We start from the raw sequence: 16,037 nt of genomic DNA, 5'->3' as shown, positions 1-16,037 counted from the left end.
AAAAAAAAAAAAAAAAAAAAAGCCTGCTTGGGGGCCCGGAGAGATAGCACAGCGGTGTTTGCCTTGCAAGCAGCCGATCCAGGACCTAAGGTGGTTGGTTCGAATCCCGGTGTCCCATATGGTCCCCCGTGCCTGCCAGGAGCTATTTCTGAGCAGACAGCCAGGAGTAACCCCTGAGCACCGCCAGGTGTGGCCCAAAAACCAAAAAAAAAAAAAAAAAAAAAGCCTGCTTGGATTGGCTGAGTTAGAGAGGCGGTCCGAGCAGCCTTGCAGTGATTGGTGCAGGACCGAGTTGGAAAATTCGTTTTGTGGCAATATTCAGACAATTTTCGTTTAGCGGCATATTGAAACATTTTTCGGGATATACTCAGCGTACAAGATGACCCCCAATTTTCGGTTGACTTTTTTTTGTTTCAAAAGTCGTCTTATATGCCGGAAAATACGGTAAACCCGGTAGGTTTAAGTAAGTAGGTTTCATATAGCGAACTGATCCCATTAGACAGTGTAGCTCAAAGTCACTGAGTTCCCAGTGGGACCACTCACGGCCACATGGCCAGCCAGGGGGCCAGAGAGATAGCATGATAGGGCACTTGCCTGGCACATGGCTGACCCAGGTTCAATCCTTAACATCCCATATGGTCTCCTGAGCACTACCTGGACTGATCCCTGAGTATAGAGCTAGGAGTAACCCCTGAGCACTGAAGGATGTGGTCCCAAAACAAAAACAAATGGCCAGCCGGCAGAGCTATCAAGTGGACCCCATCCCACTTGATGGCTTCCACATCCCCACCCCATCATGCAACAGGACACCAGCATGGTAAAGTGCTCAGGGGTATCTGGTCCCACACTTATTTTTATATTTTGTTTTTTTGGGCCACACCCAGCTGTGTTCAGGGGTTCCTTCTGGCTCTTTGGTCAGAAATCATTCCTGGCAGGCTTGAGGACCATGTGTGGTGCTGGGGATCAACACTGGTTAGCCACATAGAAGGCAAATGCCCATCACCCCAGCCCCACTGGGACCACATTCTGATTTGCCACATTGAAGTCACACCTGACAGTATTCGAGGCTAGTCCTGGTTCTGTGCTCAGAAGTGACTCCAGCTGGTTCTAGGAGATCATATGTGGTACAGATCAGAATCTGGGTTGGCTATATGCAAGGCATATATGGCTATATGTACAGCATTTAGCCTTACTATCTCTCTGCTTCCTGCCAGGTTTTCCATCCGGACCTGCCTCCTTTTCATGGGCACATAAGCACATGAGAGGTTTGTTTTTCTGTTCCTTTTTCTTTTTTGGTTTTTGGGTCACACCCGGCAGCGCTCAGGGGTTTCTCCTGGCTCTGTGCTCAGAATCGCTCCCAGCAGGCTCAGGGGACCATATGGGATGCCGGGATTTGAACCACCGACCTTCTGCATGCAAGGCAAACGCTTTACCTCCATGCTATCTCTCCGGCCCCTTCTGTTCCTTTTTTTTTTTTTTTTTTGGTTTTTGGGCCACACCCGGCGTTGCTCAGGGGTTACTCCTGGCTGTCTGCTCAGAAATAGCTCCTGGCAGGCACGGGGGACCATATGGGACACCGGGATTCGAACCAACCACCTTTGGTCCTGGATCGGCTGCTTGCAAGGCAAATGCCGCTGTGCTATCTCACCGGGCCCCTTCTGTTCCTTTTTTTTTTTTCTGTCTTGCAAGTTTGTATGGGGTCTGACCAGGATACATTTCTGTTCAAATAATGTTTGAAGGCTGTTCTCTCTACTCTGATCTGATCACAAGTGCTGCGCGCGCGCACACACACACACACACACACACACACACACACACACACACACACACACACACACACACACACACACACACACACACACACCTCTTCCTCCTTGCTCCATTCTGCTCACCATCACCTCCCAGTTGTTCCCTGATGTGGACTCAGAGTCCACATCCTTTTGAGAGTCAGGGGGGCAGTGTGTGTGTGGGGGGGGGCTTTGAATATCTATGATCCACCTACCTGAAAGAAACATTAGCCAAGCCCCCTGCCTTCCCTTTAAAGGTTTCCTGACCTTTCCCAGAGTTCTGAGGATTCAGCACCAACTTAATATCCAGAAACACCTGGAGCAGAGTTCTGCTCTCTAGAACTGAGTTTTATTGGTCAGGGAAGGAGCAGTGGGGATGTGGGGGAGTCGGCTTTCTTAGAATAGGGAGTGTGACCTAGCCTAGAAGGGCTCTGTTCTACTTTGGCCTTGAGCAGCGCTGGTTTACTGCCAGGAAGGGGCAAGTATTCCAGCACCCCAGCAGTGGGCACTGACAGCAAGTGACACTGACAGTGGGAAGCCTTTTCCAGTTGCTTCCCTGCCAGTTTCTCTGCAGGCTGGCAGCCTGGCTAGGAAGCCGGAAAGGCTGAGGGTGTAAGCGCAGGTGGCACAGAGAAGATTTGAATTATAGAAGGTCAGGGAGCAAAGGCGGTGGGGGAGGGTGGTGCCCTGACCAAAAGCTCCTTGTAGGAAACCTTCGCCTCCATACAGCAGAGACCTCACCACAATTGTGACCCCCCCCCAGCTGGACCCAGTCATGGGGGTTGAGCCTCACCCAGCTCAGTGACTCAGCTAAGAGTCATCCTTTGAGCTGATCAAGCTGGCTTTGCTCCAAATCCAAGCCCTTGCCAACCAGCTTTGTTTTAGTACCAGGACCCAATCTGTCCTCTGGCTCCCCAACTTTCAGGCCCTAAGACTGCCTCTCACCCTGACCACCTGCCATGTTTCTGCAGGCTCTCTTGCTCAATCCCACTCTATTGAGTCTGCAGAAGGGAATTTCTCCTCCACTCAGGACTTCCAAAACCAAAAACAGGATGTTTGTGCAAGTTTCTTTATTTTGGGGGGGTGGTCATGGGTTAGCCTTGTGCAAGGCAAATGCCCTACCATTATGCTCTCACCAGGCCCTGGCAAGCTTCTTTAGATTTTAGGAATTTCCCCATATATAGTCAGAGCAAGGGGAGCAGATTCAGTGGTTGGGCGTGGTAATTCTAAGGGCAGTGATTTGAGGCATCAGGGATTCACCCAGCAGGGATCAGGAGATCATGAGGAACCAGGAAAATAAGCCCCTAAATTTTTGTAGCACATTTCCTACAGTTCTGAGTTTTCTCCCTGTCCCCTAGAGTTACTTTCAATATATCAGGATTCCCAGGAGACAGTTAAGATTGCTTTGGCTTCTCCCTCCCTCCTTCCCTCCTTCCCTCCTTCCTTCCCTCCTTCCCTCCTTCCCTCCTTCCTTCCCTCCCTCCCTCCCTCCCTCCCTCCCTTCCTTCCTTCCTTCCTTCCTTCCTTCCTTCCTTCCTTCCTTCCTTCCTTCCTTCCTTCCTTCCTTCCTTCCTTCCTTCCGTTTTTGGGCCACACCCAGCGGTGCTCAACTCCTGGCTTTGTGCTCAGGCTCAGGGGGCTATATGAGATGCCAGGAATCGAACCTGGTTCATTCATCACTCCGGCTTTAGCATTTGGAAGGTTCTGCCCAACCTTGGTATTTTTTTCGTGGATGGGGTTACACCTGGCAGTGCTCAGAGCTCACTCCTGGCTCTGTGATCAGACACTCCTAGATGGGCTCAGGGGACCATATGTGATGCCATGAACTGAACCTGGGTTATTTTCATGTAAGGCAAGTGTCCTACCCACTGGACAGTCTTTCTGACCCCCAACCTTGAACTTGGCTTCAACACCCACCAACCCACCAGGACCTCCTGTCTGGGTCTGCCCAGACAGGCACTCCTGGTCTGCTCTGTAGGCTGCATCTACTTCTGGCTAGCCACAGTTCTCCCTTTAGGATCACATTAGTGCATAGTCAACTCTCACCCCAAGTCTCAGAGACCAGCGCTAGCCCATCCCACCATGCCACACCCCATAAATGTACACACAAAGGGAGGGGAACATGGGTGGAGGCAGCGAGAACAAAATGGCTTATGAGGAATAGAAGCTGGTTAATTCTTTACTTAAGAGGTCACTACTGGGGCCCGGAGAGATAGCACAGCTGCGTTTGCCTTGCAAGCAGCCGCTCCAGGACCAAAGGTGGTTGGTTCAAATCCCGGTGTCCCATATGGTCCCCCGTGCCTGCCAGGAGCTATTTCTGAGCAGACAGCCAGGAGTAACCCCTAAGCAGTGCCGGGTGTGGCCCAAAAACCAAAAACCAAAAACCAAAAAAAAAAAAAAAAAAAAAAAAAAAAAAAAAAAAGAGGTCACTACTGAACCAAGTCTTTGCCCCAAACGTGCCACAGCAAAAGGTAATAATAAGTGAGTCACAGTCATCCTTTATCAGACTTCTAAGGTTATCTAGGAGTGACTACATCTTCAGCAGAAAATGCCAAGAGCCCAAGCACATCATATACTGCACTAATGTGCAGTGCCCATGTGCTCTATCTGGGCCCCACCTGAGACTTATGTACTTCTCTGCATTTTTGTTTTGGAGTCACACCTGGTGGTGCTCAGTAACTGAATAGTGCCTGGGACTGAACTTTGCCATCAGCTATGAGCCAGCTCCCAGGCTCTGACTTCTGAGATAATTCCCCTACGTCCCTTTAAAACAGAAAAGTTTCCAAAACCTCTTTTCAAAAGTCTTATTTGAGCTTGGAATATCCTTTGCTGTGGTGCTGTTCACAGGTGGCCAGTTCCTCACTTATGCGACTCCCCAGAGCCAGCTTCTTGCCTTCAGGTGTGTCAGTTCTACCAACTGCTGCAGGAGAGGAGCAGCTTCGTAGGTGTCCAGACCTGAACCAGATCAGTTTCCTCACCTCACCCAATCACAGGGCTCATTACACAGTTGCGGGTTCCCCAGGGAGATTCTGGAGCCAGGTGGAACTCTGAACAGCCCTGCCTTGTAAGAACTCATCTGTATGGTTGCCTTTATCTTATACAATCACAAAAAGCTAAAAAAGCAAAAATTTGGGGCCCGGAGAGATAGCACAGCGGCGTTTGCCTTGCAAGCAGCCGATCCAGGACCAAAGGTGGTTGGTTCGAATCCCGGTGTCCCATATGGTCCCCCGTGCCTGCCAGGAGCTATTTCTGAGCAGACAGTCAGGAGTAACCCCTGAGCACCGCCGGGTGTGGCCCAAAAACCAAAAAAAAAAAAAAAAATTTTGCTTTTTTTTTTTTTTTTTTTTTGGTTTTTGGGCCACACCCGGCGATGCTCAGGGGTTACTCCTGACTGTCTGCTCAGAAATAGCTCCTGGCAGGCACGGGGGACCATATGGGACACCGGGATTCGAACCAACCACCTTTGGTCCTGGATCGGCTGCTTGCAAGGCAAACGCCGCTGTGCTATCTCTCCGGGCCCAAAAAGCAAAAATTTATATTAGCAGTGATAGGGTGTTTGCCTTGCATGCGGCTGACCCAGGATGAGTGTGGGTTCAATTCCCAGCATCCCATATGGTCCCCCGAGCCTGCCAGGATTGATTTCTGAGCCCAGAGCAGGAGTAACCCGAGCACCTCCGTGTGGCCCTAAAACAAACAAACAAAAGAAATTCCTTAACTATTTAGTATCTGATGTCAGAGGAAATTAGAATTCCAGGTCAGGGTTTATGCCTGCATCCAAAGGCAAAAGGGCTGAGGTGTAGCCTCTAGGGAAGATGGTTCCAAAGCAGCAATTTCTTTTATCAGCCTGGGAGGGCAGAACCCATGTGGAACCTAGGGAGGCATGAAGACCTAGAGCTTCACAAATATCAGTCTAGGCCACTAACTCAGGAGCCTCCATGCCCAGAGAGCCACACTCTCAGGATGGTGGGTGCCAGCATGCCAAGGACAGAAGTGGCACTGATTTCCTGGGGGCCACTTGTTGACCCTCATAATGGCCTCTCCTGTAACCAAGGGTCTACAAAGGCAGGAGGCAGACACCCAGGGCACATGGTTCACCGGTCTACCTCCTCTTCTATATGTGTGACCAGCAAGAGCAGCTACGGAGGCAGATTCGATGGCTTCCTGCTCTCTGCTCCCCCTTTCCCAAAAGTAAGCAAGGCAACCTCGCTCACCAGGCCCTGCATCTTCTGCTGCCAAGACTACTTTAGGATTCTGTGGTGGAGCTGGAGAGATCGTTCAAATGGGCTCAAATAGAGATTCATGCTCTGCATGCAGGAAGCCCAAGTATGTCCCATCCAAACCAAAAACTACCTTAAGATATTCTGCTCTGGGGCTGGAGAGATAGCATGGAGGTAAGGCGTTTGCCTTGCATGCAGAGGGTCGGTGGTTCGAATCCCAGCATCCCTATGGTCCCCCGAGCCTGCCAGGAGTGATTTCTGAGTGTAGAGCCAGGAGTAACCCTTGAGTGCTGCCGGGTGTGACCCAATAAAAACAAAAATCAAAACAAAACAAAAAGATATTCTGCTCCAGGCTAAAGCGAAAGTACAGGTGGGACACTTGCCTTGCATGTAGCCAACCTGGGTTCAATACCCGGCACCCCACATGGTTCCCTGAACACTGCTAGGAGTGATTCCTGACTGCAGAGGAGAACCCCGAGCATCACTGGGTGTGGCCCAAAAACCGAAACTAAAAGATGCTCTGCTAAAGGTTTCTCAAACCAACTCTAGGCCCTGCCACTGGCAGAGCACAAGGCTGGGCTGAGTTGAGGAAGCTCAAAAGGGATAAATCACCTTCTCAGGGCTCACTAGGGCAGGTCAGAGTCCAGGATCCCAAAGGGAGGAGACAGCTGGAAAGACAATGCGTAAGTCTTTCCAGGCCCACTAGCCTTCCTGCCAATGTGGCACCCGAAGCTAGAGAGGCTGAGGGCCCATGCTAAGTGGGTGCTGGAAAGACGAGAAGTTTATCTTTGCTTCAAACCCAAAGCTATCCCGAACTCTGCCAGGTACAGCTGGGTAGTGCACTGTCTGCCCAGGGCTGTTCCCTGTCCCTTGGAGCACAGCTTGTTCCCCGCACCCACTGCAGGCAGGCTAGGGATGAGAGCTCCGAGGGGGTGAGCATATATACATTGTGTGTTGGAGGCCTGGATGACTTGATCCCTCGCACTGCCTGAGCAGTCAGGAAAAAAACCCCAACACCAAGCAGGAAGGTTAATAGCCCCTGAGAACTGCTGGATGAAGATCCAAAACGAAATAAAAATTAAAAAAGAAAACGAAACCTCTTTGATCACGTCCCCGCCCACTTTGCCTCCACTCTGGATTTAAAGAAAAATTTAGGGGGAGGTTAAAGGCCCACCCCGCAGTGCTCCTAACTTAAGAGTTAGGGTTTGAGGGGACTACACGAGGTGCTGGGGATTGAGCCTGGATCAGCAACATGCGAGGCATGTGCCCTAGCCATTTCTCTGGCCCAAAGAAACCCCGTCTTTTGGGGAGGTAGGACACACCCGCGGTGCCCAAATACTCCTGCTCTAAGTTTCTCCCTACTCCCTGGAGAGTTCCTGGGAGGTCCCGCACAAACTTACACTCAGCCCGCCGGCTCTCTCATCTCAGTTCGGAGAAATCTTACCTGTCCCGGCAGAAGCAAGGGCCGGGGCACTGAAATCTCAGGGAGACGTGAGCTGCCAAGGGTCGCGCAGGTTGCTCAGACCCCAGGAACGCAAGTACGCCGCTATATGCTCAGGTCGGGCACTCCCACACCCAGTCAAGATCACTTCCCGGCAGGCAGGGCAGGCTAGGGGGTGGGGCTTGGGCATTTAAAGGGCCCCGGCAGCTGGGGCTCGTTTGCTCAGGGCGGTTTCAGGGTTGCTAACTCATTCACCCACCAGGATTCCCTCCTCCGTGCCAGCTGGCACCTGATTGGAGCTGGCCCCGGGGCAGAGCCTGGGTCCTGGGTGAGTCCACCTCTGCCCCATCTGGCTTGAATTTCCCAGTTGGGGGGGTAGGCGCCATTTTTGGGGGGGCCACACCCCATGGTGCTCAGAGATTATTATTCCTGATTCTGGAGGGCTCAGGGGATCATATGAGATGCTAGGGATCAAGCCCAGGTGGGCCACATGCAAGGCAAGAGCCTGTTGTATTATTGCTCTGGCCCCAACCAGAGCATCTTAAGGTAATTTTTTTTGTTTGGGGGGTACACCTGGCAGTGCTCAGGAGCCAAACCTGGGCTTCCAGCACACGGAGGAGTGCACTGCAGCACTTTGAGTAAGCTCTCGAGCCCCTTGAGAGCATGTGAAAGTACTTCTGCTAGTTCTGCCTCCAAACAAGTTTCTGGCCTCTACTGGCATCCCCTGCTCTAGAAAAAGTAACTGTAATTTTTATTTCAGAATCAAAAAATTCAGTCCAGGTCTCCAAAAATATTGAACAGAAACACACCCGTACATCTTTCATATGGAGCAGTCTCAGACTAGGACTACACACACATAAACACCTTTTTTCACCAGGTGCTGAGAGGGCCCAGGGCCCTTTGCACTTGAGAGACAGCAGCTGCTACAGTCAGTATTTCCGCTGCCGGGGGAAGAGACTGCTCCCTGAGGATCGGAGTGGGGGGCTGGAGGAGTTGGGGTCCTCCGAGTCTAGGCTGAAGAGGTCCCTGCCAGTCCGAAGAATCTGCTCCTCCAGTTTCTTATGTCTCTTCATGTCTGAAAGGACCTTGTCCAAGCGGGCCTCCCGTTTCTGGCTCCGAGCTGAGCTTCCTAGAGAAGAAGGAGTTGAGAAATAAAGGAGGGAGCAAGGCCCAGCACAGCACTTGGGGTCTCACACAGGCAAGCAAGGAAGTTCTGAAGTAAGTGCCAATAAACATCGCAAATAAGGGAATAGCCAGGGTAAAGGGCTTGGGGTAGAAAACTGAAACTAGGGGCCCGGAGAGATAGCACAGCGGCGTTTGCCTTGCAAGCAGCCGATCCAGGACCAAAGGTGGTTGGTTCGAACCCCGGGGTCCCATATGGTCCCCCGTGCCTGCCAGGAGCTATTTCTGAGCAGACAGCCAGGAGTAACCAATGAGCATCGCCGGGTGTGGCCCAAAAACCAAAAAAAAAGAAAACTGAAACTATTTTTAATTTTTTTGTTTTGTGTTTTTTGGGCCACACCTGGTGGCCCTCAAGGGTTACTCCTGGCTATGCTCAGGGTTGGCCAGAAAGATAGCATGGAGATAGGGTGTTTGCCTTGCATGCAGGACTGTGGTTCGAATCCTGGTATCCCATATGGCCCCTGAGTCTGCCAGGAGCGATTTCCTAGTGGTCGGGTGTGATCCAAAAACAAAAACAAACAAAAAAAATCGCTCCTTGGCTGGGGGTGGTGGTGTTGTGTGTGTGTGTGTGTGTGTGTGTGTCGGGGTGTGTGTGTGTCGGGGTGTGTATGTGTGTGTGTGTGTTCCAAAAACAAAAAAATCGCTCCTTGTGTGTGTGTGTGTGTGTGTGTTCGGGGTGTGTGTTCCAAAAACAAAAACAAACAAAAAAATCGCTCCTTGGCTGTGTGTGTGTGTGTGTGTGTGTGTGATCCAAAAACAAACAAAAAAATCGCTCCTAGGCTGTGTGTGTGTGTGTGTGTGTGCGTGCGAGCACGAGCGCCCTAACACGTCCTACAGCTGTGCTATTTCTCTGGCCCAAGGAAACTGCAACTTTTCAATACTTTGGGCGAGAAGTCCAAAGAGGCCGGAGAGGTGGTGCATGCTGTAAGGCAGCAGCACACTAGCCTAGGCCTAGGATGGACCCGGTTCGAACCCCAGCATCCCATATGGTCCCCCAAGCCAGGATCGATTTCTGAGCGCATAGCCAGGAATAAGTAACCCTAAACGTCACCGGGTGTGACAAAAAATAAATAAATAAAAATACGGCCAAAGAAATGATACAAAGGTCACAATTTGGAGCTCTTGTAAAAGTGGGCCCAGATTTGTAAGGGCCCGGATTTGGAGTATCTCTTGTTATGTTAGAATATTTTAAACAGAAAAGTGACAATTTAAGATTTTAAAAAATCACTTTGAATGCAAAAACAGGAGGCAGGGAGACCAGTTACCAGCTACTACAACAAGCCTGGTAAGAAATGGAGATTTGGACATGGGTGTGGTGTTGAAGGATGAAAGTGGCAGCTGAATCTGGAAGTGTGCGGCAGCAGAGCAAATAGGATTTGCTGCTGGCTTGGAAAAGGCAAAGGGAGATCAAGCCTGGTTCCCAAACTGAAGTCCAGCAAGGCACAAAGGGTGTGAAACTGCGCAGATAAATCAGACCAGCCCTGAGATCCGGCCTAGATTATGACCGGGAAAACTTGGCCAACCATCTGAATGGGCAGCAACAGAACTGAGTCTGAGGAAAAGTGGGTATCGATTTAGGCTGGTTTGCTGGGGAGGATGCTGCTCTGCACTTGGATATTGGGGGGCAATCAAGTCACCAAGAGGGAGCAATGGCCCTTCATCTCTGCCAACTCTTCCTTTTGTCTATACCTGGGGTGCGTCTTCGGTCAATCAGGGTGTCCTTTGGTGTCACTGGCTCATCATCAAAATCAAACTCGGTGGGCATGTGAGGCCTGGGACAGATGAACAGAGCGAAGAATGACAATGGTCCCCCTAAACCACAGTGCCCCCTCTTCCGTCTATTGCTCTTTCTGGAAGATCCTTTACCCTCCCTCCACCGTCTGTGCTCCTGGGAGTCCCCTCTCTTCCCTATTTCTGCCTAGAGTCAGGAGGGCAGCCCCAGGGACAAGGGGTGAGGGTGTTCCTCACTTCTCCTCCTCCTCTTCTTTGGCCTCTGGCTCTTCATCGGATCGTTCCTCCTCACTTGGGGCATCTGGAGTGGGGGGCCGCCGGGGCAGGATCTCGGCCTGAAGCTCCAGGGTTCCGTGGGTGGCCAGCAGCTCATAGAGCCGCTGGATTTCCGAGGGAGGGGGCATCCAGGACTGGCCGTCGGCGGCCAGCTCCACCTCGTCATCGCTGCAGGGCACGCACCAGTCCTCGGCCTCCCCCTGGGCAAGCTCTTCCCCGTCCTCGCGGGGGGCCTCTCCCTGCGCTTCCTCGGCCCGGGTCCCCTCAGTCCCAGCCTCCTCCCGGCCTCCTTCCCCCTCGTCTTCGGCTTTGTTGGTCGAAGCAGAGGGGCCTCCGGTATCCTCCACGGCCAGAGCTTGGAGGCCGGTCGTCACTTCCCCTTCTTCAGACAAAGGCACCACCGTGGTGGTCGCAACGTCTCCATGAGCCCGAACAAGGGACATAGGACACTAAAGGAGGCTGCGATCATAGGAGAAGCCGAGGTTCCCGACGCCCAGGTACCCCCAGAAAGCCAGGCGTTAGTACTAAGAGGCCCCTATGACCAGGCCAACAGTTCCCAGGAGGGGGCGCTTGGTCCCCTCCAGGGACCCCGCTTCACAGGTCGAGATCCGGTACTTGGAGGAGTCCAGAAACTTAACAGACACCTCTCCGGTCCGAGGAGGCGGGTCCGCTCCTTTCGCATTCACAGCGCCCACTGGACACCGAGGACTGGATGGATGCGTCCCAACCCAAATCTCCGTCGGCCATGCTAGCAGCTGGAGCTAGGCCCCGCCTCCTGGGCCGCGCGGGGTCGCAGCGCGCTAGCGCGCAGAGATGACGCGGAGGCTGCGCGCTATTGAAGCGACTGGGAAGGACTGCACATGCGCAGGTAGAAGGCCGGGCGAAGTCAGCTTCGCCCACAGTAAAGATGGGCACCGGGACGGCGCGTGCGCACACAGACCGCAGTGTTAAGTTCTGCCCGAAAGGTGGCAGTATCGCGGCGGACGGACGCAAAGGACCGAGTGAGTCTGAAGGCGGGTCTCATGCAGTCTGCGTTTATTGGTGTTTCAGACTCATGCAGCATCCGGCATACAAAAAGGGAGAATCAGTTTGGATATATCCTTTGTGTGTGTGTGTGTGTGTGTTGGTTTACCCGCCACCCCATATAACACACACACGTTTTTAGAAAACAAAATTCCGCCAACTCCGAACCGCGCGTGAGTTCAGTTCCAGCCTCCCCAGCAGAAATGCAACCTCCTGGTCCTCATAAAAAATAGTTAGCGTCCGCCCCTCCCTGCACCTTCAGCTCGGAGCTTTGGTTCTACAGGGTGTGTGTGTGGGGGTGCTGTTTCTAAAACCCGAGAAGGACTCCAGCCCCGGCGCGTCCTTTTAATAATAAAAAAAGGAATTCCGAAGCTGGGTTCCAAAGGCCAGGTGGGGTGATTTGAGTCAACCTGAGGGAGGTCAGCAGCTTCGCCTTTCTTGACTGAAGGTGCAGGTTCCCCATCCACCCCAGCATGCTTCAGGGCCTGGATGGTCCCAGCAGTCGGAGCCCCAGGTTAGGGAGCCAACTCTTGACACCCTCTGCCTTCCCCAGTAAAAACTGGAGTTTTGGCAGAATGAGCCTCTCAAGAGGGTGGATAGAGGAGAGGATCCTGAAGGGAGGGAAGGCTGCAGAGGGAGAGGAAAAAGGAGGTGGAGGGGGAAGAGGTATCTAATATGAGAAAGAAACAGATAGAGGAAGATGCCAAGACAATGGAAGTTGGGAGGGGAGACCAAGCTAAGGTGCAGGAAATTCCCGTGATTGGAAGAAGGTGGGCAGAGATGCAAGGGAAGCCGAGTGCAGAGTTGGGGAGGTGTTCAGGGAGGTTTCCAGAAGTGCAGGGAGGTTTCCAGAAATGCAGAGCCAGGGAGGCCCGGAGGTTGGCGGAGATGCAGGCAGACATACAGGGAGGTTGGAAACAGTGCAGGAGAACGGAGGCCTACAGTTGGCAGAGGAGCCTGGCAGGATGCAGGAGCAGGGAAGAAGCTGTAAACAAGGCTGCTCAGGCTCCCTTGGTCCCTATGGGTTCAGGCCTGGGTCATCGATTGGGCTTCCCCCAGGGAAGGGTAGGCCCAAGGCAGCTCCCAACCGGAAGAAAAGTCTGGTGATGCAGGGCAAAGCCTCTCACTTATACACTGTGGGAGAGGAGATGGTGGGAAGGAGGGAGACAAGGAGACAGACAGGAGAGATCAGGGGCAGGGTTAGTACAGCTGCCCTGGCCAACCCTTGCACACACCTCCCAGTTTGTCCCAGATCCCCACTCACCTCCTAAGTTGATGACACAGGAGGCGATGATGATGAGGACCCCCCCTACCAATGCCACGATGCTTAAGAGTTTGGCCACGCGGCCCAGACGCTGGGCCCCATCCACATCCCCCTGCTGTAGGCTGTTCCGGGACTGGGATGAAGGCGCCATGGCCAGGTCAGGAGGAGGCAGCCCAGCCGGGATCAGGTGAGAGTCATCCAGAGGACGTAGGCAGCCCATGGATGGAGGACAGTGAGGCAGGGGAGGGGGACATAGGTCAGCAAGACTGTAAGGGCAGCATGGCTCCAAGTCCCTCCCACCTGAAGGGATAGAGGCTGAAGGCTTGGGGAGAGGAAGTCAGGGAGCAGTGGCTGGGAAGGAAGATCCATGCAAGGGGGACGAAGACCATGTTCCTTCTGGGGCTCTGTCCCAGGCATGGCGGAAGCTGGGGCCAGGGTCCCCTGGGGCTCACCATGACGGCGTAAGCGAAGGCCACTATGTTGACAGGCCACATAGGGCAGAAGCAGGACAGGATGGCGAGGATGATGTAGTCCCGAGGTTTCTGGGTACCTTCACCCCCCTCCACCCCAGACCCTGCCAGCTGGGAGCTGGGGTGGCGGCTCAGACTGCCTCTGGGAGATCCTGGATGCCCACTGTGGTGAACCCTTCCTTTTCGGTCCTCCTCAACCAGCTGCTGCACCCGAGGGGGAGCCCCGTTGGTGGGTGGGGATTTGGTGGAGGGTGGTGAGTGAGGCTGCGGGGCTGGGCCCTCATCCCCATTGCCCTCCTGCAGGGGAACCACTGCCCCATTCTCCTGTTTTCCTCCCCCGCTCTCAGTCAGGACCTCGGGGGTAGGACCCGCCTGGTTAGGGGACTGGGGCTGAAGAGCTGGCTGGGGAGGGGGCTCCAAGTCTGGCTCCGGGGGGGCTGTGGGCTGCTCAGCAGCCCCCTGAGCTGCAGAGGCCTCTTTGCTCACTTCCGGTTGGGATGCTGGATCTTGGCAAGCTTCTTCAGGACTGGCGTTGGCCTTGGAATTCCCTCCTGGGCTTGAGTTGAGGTCTCTGGCCTGGGTTGTTTCTGGGGCTTTAGTTGGGGTCTCTGTGGTTTCTGGAGTTGGCTCCACCTCTGGGCCCACGGGGGCCCCTGTATCTGGGTTCACTGGGGCCCCTGTAGTATCTGGGTTTACTGGGGCCCCTGTAGTTTCTGGGTTCACAGGGGCCTCTGTAGTGTTTGGGCCTGGCTGCGGGGCCTTTGGTTCATCTGGGACCCCGGCTGGGACAGGGCCAGTTCCCCCTTCTGAAGAGCCAGGCCCTCTCCCCCGGATCTGGAGGTCCTCCTCAAACCCCTTCCTCTCTGAGCCCTCGGAACTGCTGGCTGCCATTTTGGGATGGGAGAGGGGAGAGGCTCTCAAGGAGGATGGAGCAGTGGAGACAGCAACCGGTCCTGGAAGAGGAGACAGGCTTTTGAGAGGGAAGTGGTGCCGCTCAGCATCGCAGCCCCAAAGGGCTCTGCTCTCTCTGGCCAGCCAGGGCTGGCTCTGGGGAGAGGAAGAAAGTTGGGGTTTCCTTTGCCTTGGGTGGGACATCTCTGGGGGAGGAGTGCTGGCTAAGTCTGCAGGAGAGCCCTGAGGTTAACCCCTTCCTCATGGGCGCCTTCTGGGTCTACTCCATCAAACACAGATGCTCAGATCTCGATCTCGCAGGTGCCCGTGCCCCGGCATCCCAAAATCAACAAGCTCTGTTGACACCCGTGCATTCCGACAGACGGACAGACAGACAGGCAGGCAGGCAGGCAGGCAGACAGACAGACAGAGAGCGCTGGGGACCCGAGACTCCCGTTCCACTCCATAGGCGTCCCCCCTCCTCCTAGGCCACCCAACTGGTGCGGTTTTCTTGCTGCGCGTTTTGGGAACAGACGCCCTGCTGGTGGTGGGGACCTGGCATCTCCTTTGATCCGCTCCGCTGCCCCCTCTCCCAGGGATTCCCTCGGCTCCGAGGAACGGCGCCTCCCTCTCCCATTGGTGCGGCGCACCCACTCCCACCCGCGGGGCCACAGCGCCCGCATTCCGGTGCAGCCCTCCCGCCGGCCGCCGTCTGTCAGCCCGCTCCTACCCGCAGCCTCGGCGCGTCCGGGTCTCACCTCGACGCCGGGCTCCAGACTGCTGCTCCCGCCGCTGCTGCAAAGGCAGCAGCCGCAGCCCTGGGAGGGAGCGAGTCAGCGAGCGAGCGAGCGAGCGAGGGAGGGAGGCGGCGGGTCTCCCCTGCTCGGCTCGTCCCCTCCTCTCCCTGCTCAGGTCCCCTCCCCGCCGCTCCCGCAGCCGCGCGCCGCCCCCGCCCCTGCACGCCTGCCTCCCGCCCTCCCGGCCAGCCCCAGGGAGCCACGCGTGCCAGCCCCGAGTTGCCGCGGCAACCGACCAGCTGGGGGCCACTTGGCCCCCTCCCCGCCTCGCCCCACGCGCGCCTCCTGGGACGCCCCCTTCCCAAGTCCCGGGCCCCTCCCTTCAACGGTCACCGGTGCTCCTGACAGGCAAACGGAGGGGGACGGAAGACCGGGAACCGGAGACCGGAGACAGGCAGGACCCCCGGGGAGGCACCCATCTGAGCAGAAAACGGGGAAGCGAGAGGAGGCAAAACTTGGGGAGGCTGCAGGGAGAGGTCTCAAGAGAAGGATCCTGCAGAAGAGGACCCCTGTACCACACAGCAGCACAGCAGAAATAGGTACTGGAAGGATCCGGAGTATCCCTTGCAAGGAGCAGCGGGCTGACTGCAGGGGCAGCATGGCGGGGCTGGAGCGGGGCCGGCCCTAAGGGCTGGACCATGCCCAGAGCCGAGGTGCCTAAGGCCAAGTTTTGGGGCTCTGGACTCCCCAGCCCATCTGCAGCTACACCATCCCCGTGCACTCGGGCCTGGAGTTTAAGGAAAAGGGTAGGGACAGACAGGGAGCAGCATCTTTGTCAGCTTAGGTCTCTAACCCCTGCCTCCCCAACCCTCCAGGCATTTCCAGGGACTTGCTCTCCACAGGAGAGGACCCTAGGCCCCACCCAGGCTCTAGACAGTGTCGGGGTGCTGGCTCAGGGAAGGGAGGAGCCATGGCAAAGCTGGGAAGGCCCCAGAAGAAACACTTTGGACTTGGGAGA

The 16,037-nt window shown here is 54.8% G+C and overlaps 3 protein-coding genes across 4 annotated transcripts in view; all 3 read right to left on the bottom strand.

The window, feature by feature from the left end:
• MVP (major vault protein) overlaps positions 1–7,917 on the bottom strand; it is a 30,219-nt gene extending 22,302 nt beyond the window's left edge. The window contains exon 1 of the mRNA XM_049789104.1: positions 7,449–7,917. The gene's annotated coding sequence lies outside the window, so the exon portion shown is untranslated. The remainder of the gene's footprint in view (positions 1–7,448) is intronic.
• A 263-nt stretch (positions 7,918–8,180) lies between these two features.
• PAGR1 (PAXIP1 associated glutamate rich protein 1) lies at positions 8,181–11,380 on the bottom strand. The gene is made up of 3 exons (XM_049789216.1): positions 10,596–11,380; positions 10,317–10,399; positions 8,181–8,574 (listed from the first exon to the last, which is right to left on the bottom strand). Exons 1-3 carry the CDS (start codon positions 11,075–11,077, stop codon positions 8,375–8,377), a joined length of 765 nt encoding a protein of 254 aa, XP_049645173.1. The 5' UTR covers positions 11,078–11,380; the 3' UTR covers positions 8,181–8,374.
• A 267-nt stretch (positions 11,381–11,647) lies between these two features.
• On the bottom strand, positions 11,648–15,200 carry PRRT2 (proline rich transmembrane protein 2). Of its 2 annotated transcripts, none has more exons than XM_049789193.1 (4): positions 15,041–15,200; positions 13,374–14,344; positions 12,922–13,054; positions 11,648–12,791 (listed from the first exon to the last, which is right to left on the bottom strand). In XM_049789193.1, the coding sequence occupies exons 2-4, from the start codon at positions 14,280–14,282 to the stop codon at positions 12,781–12,783; spliced, it is 1,053 nt and encodes a 350-aa protein (XP_049645150.1). In that variant the 5' UTR covers positions 14,283–14,344; positions 15,041–15,200; the 3' UTR covers positions 11,648–12,780. The 2 variants fall into 2 exon arrangements, with proteins under 2 accessions (XP_049645150.1, XP_049645149.1); XM_049789192.1 differs by having other exon boundaries at positions 15,013–15,185.
• Between the last annotated feature and the right edge of the window lie 837 nt (positions 15,201–16,037).

The sequence above is a fragment of the Suncus etruscus genome, chromosome 15 (genome assembly GCF_024139225.1).
Source record: "Suncus etruscus isolate mSunEtr1 chromosome 15, mSunEtr1.pri.cur, whole genome shotgun sequence".
Taxonomy (NCBI): Eukaryota; Metazoa; Chordata; class Mammalia; order Eulipotyphla; family Soricidae; genus Suncus; species Suncus etruscus.
This window is presented reverse-complemented; position numbering and strand designations above follow the sequence as displayed.

Bases quoted from the DNA above. Each gene is read 5' to 3' on its own strand.
- PAGR1 (XM_049789216.1), bottom strand. From the start codon at position 11,077: ATGTCCCTTGTTCGGGCTCATGGAGACGTTGCGACCACCACGGTGGTG. The intron at 10,400-10,595 runs GTGAGGAACACC...CATCTGTCCCAG, and splicing joins AAAGAAGAGGAGGAGGAGAA to GCCTCACATGCCCACCGAGT. The intron at 8,575-10,316 runs GTATAGACAAAA...CTTCTTCTCTAG, and splicing joins TGACCGAAGACGCACCCCAG to GAAGCTCAGCTCGGAGCCAG.
- PRRT2 (XM_049789193.1), bottom strand. From the start codon at position 14,282: ATGGCAGCCAGCAGTTCCGAGGGCTCAGAGAGGAAGGGGTTTGAGGAG. The intron at 13,055-13,373 runs GTGAGCCCCAGG...CCTTCATCCCAG, and splicing joins CCTTCGCTTACGCCGTCATG to TCCCGGAACAGCCTACAGCA.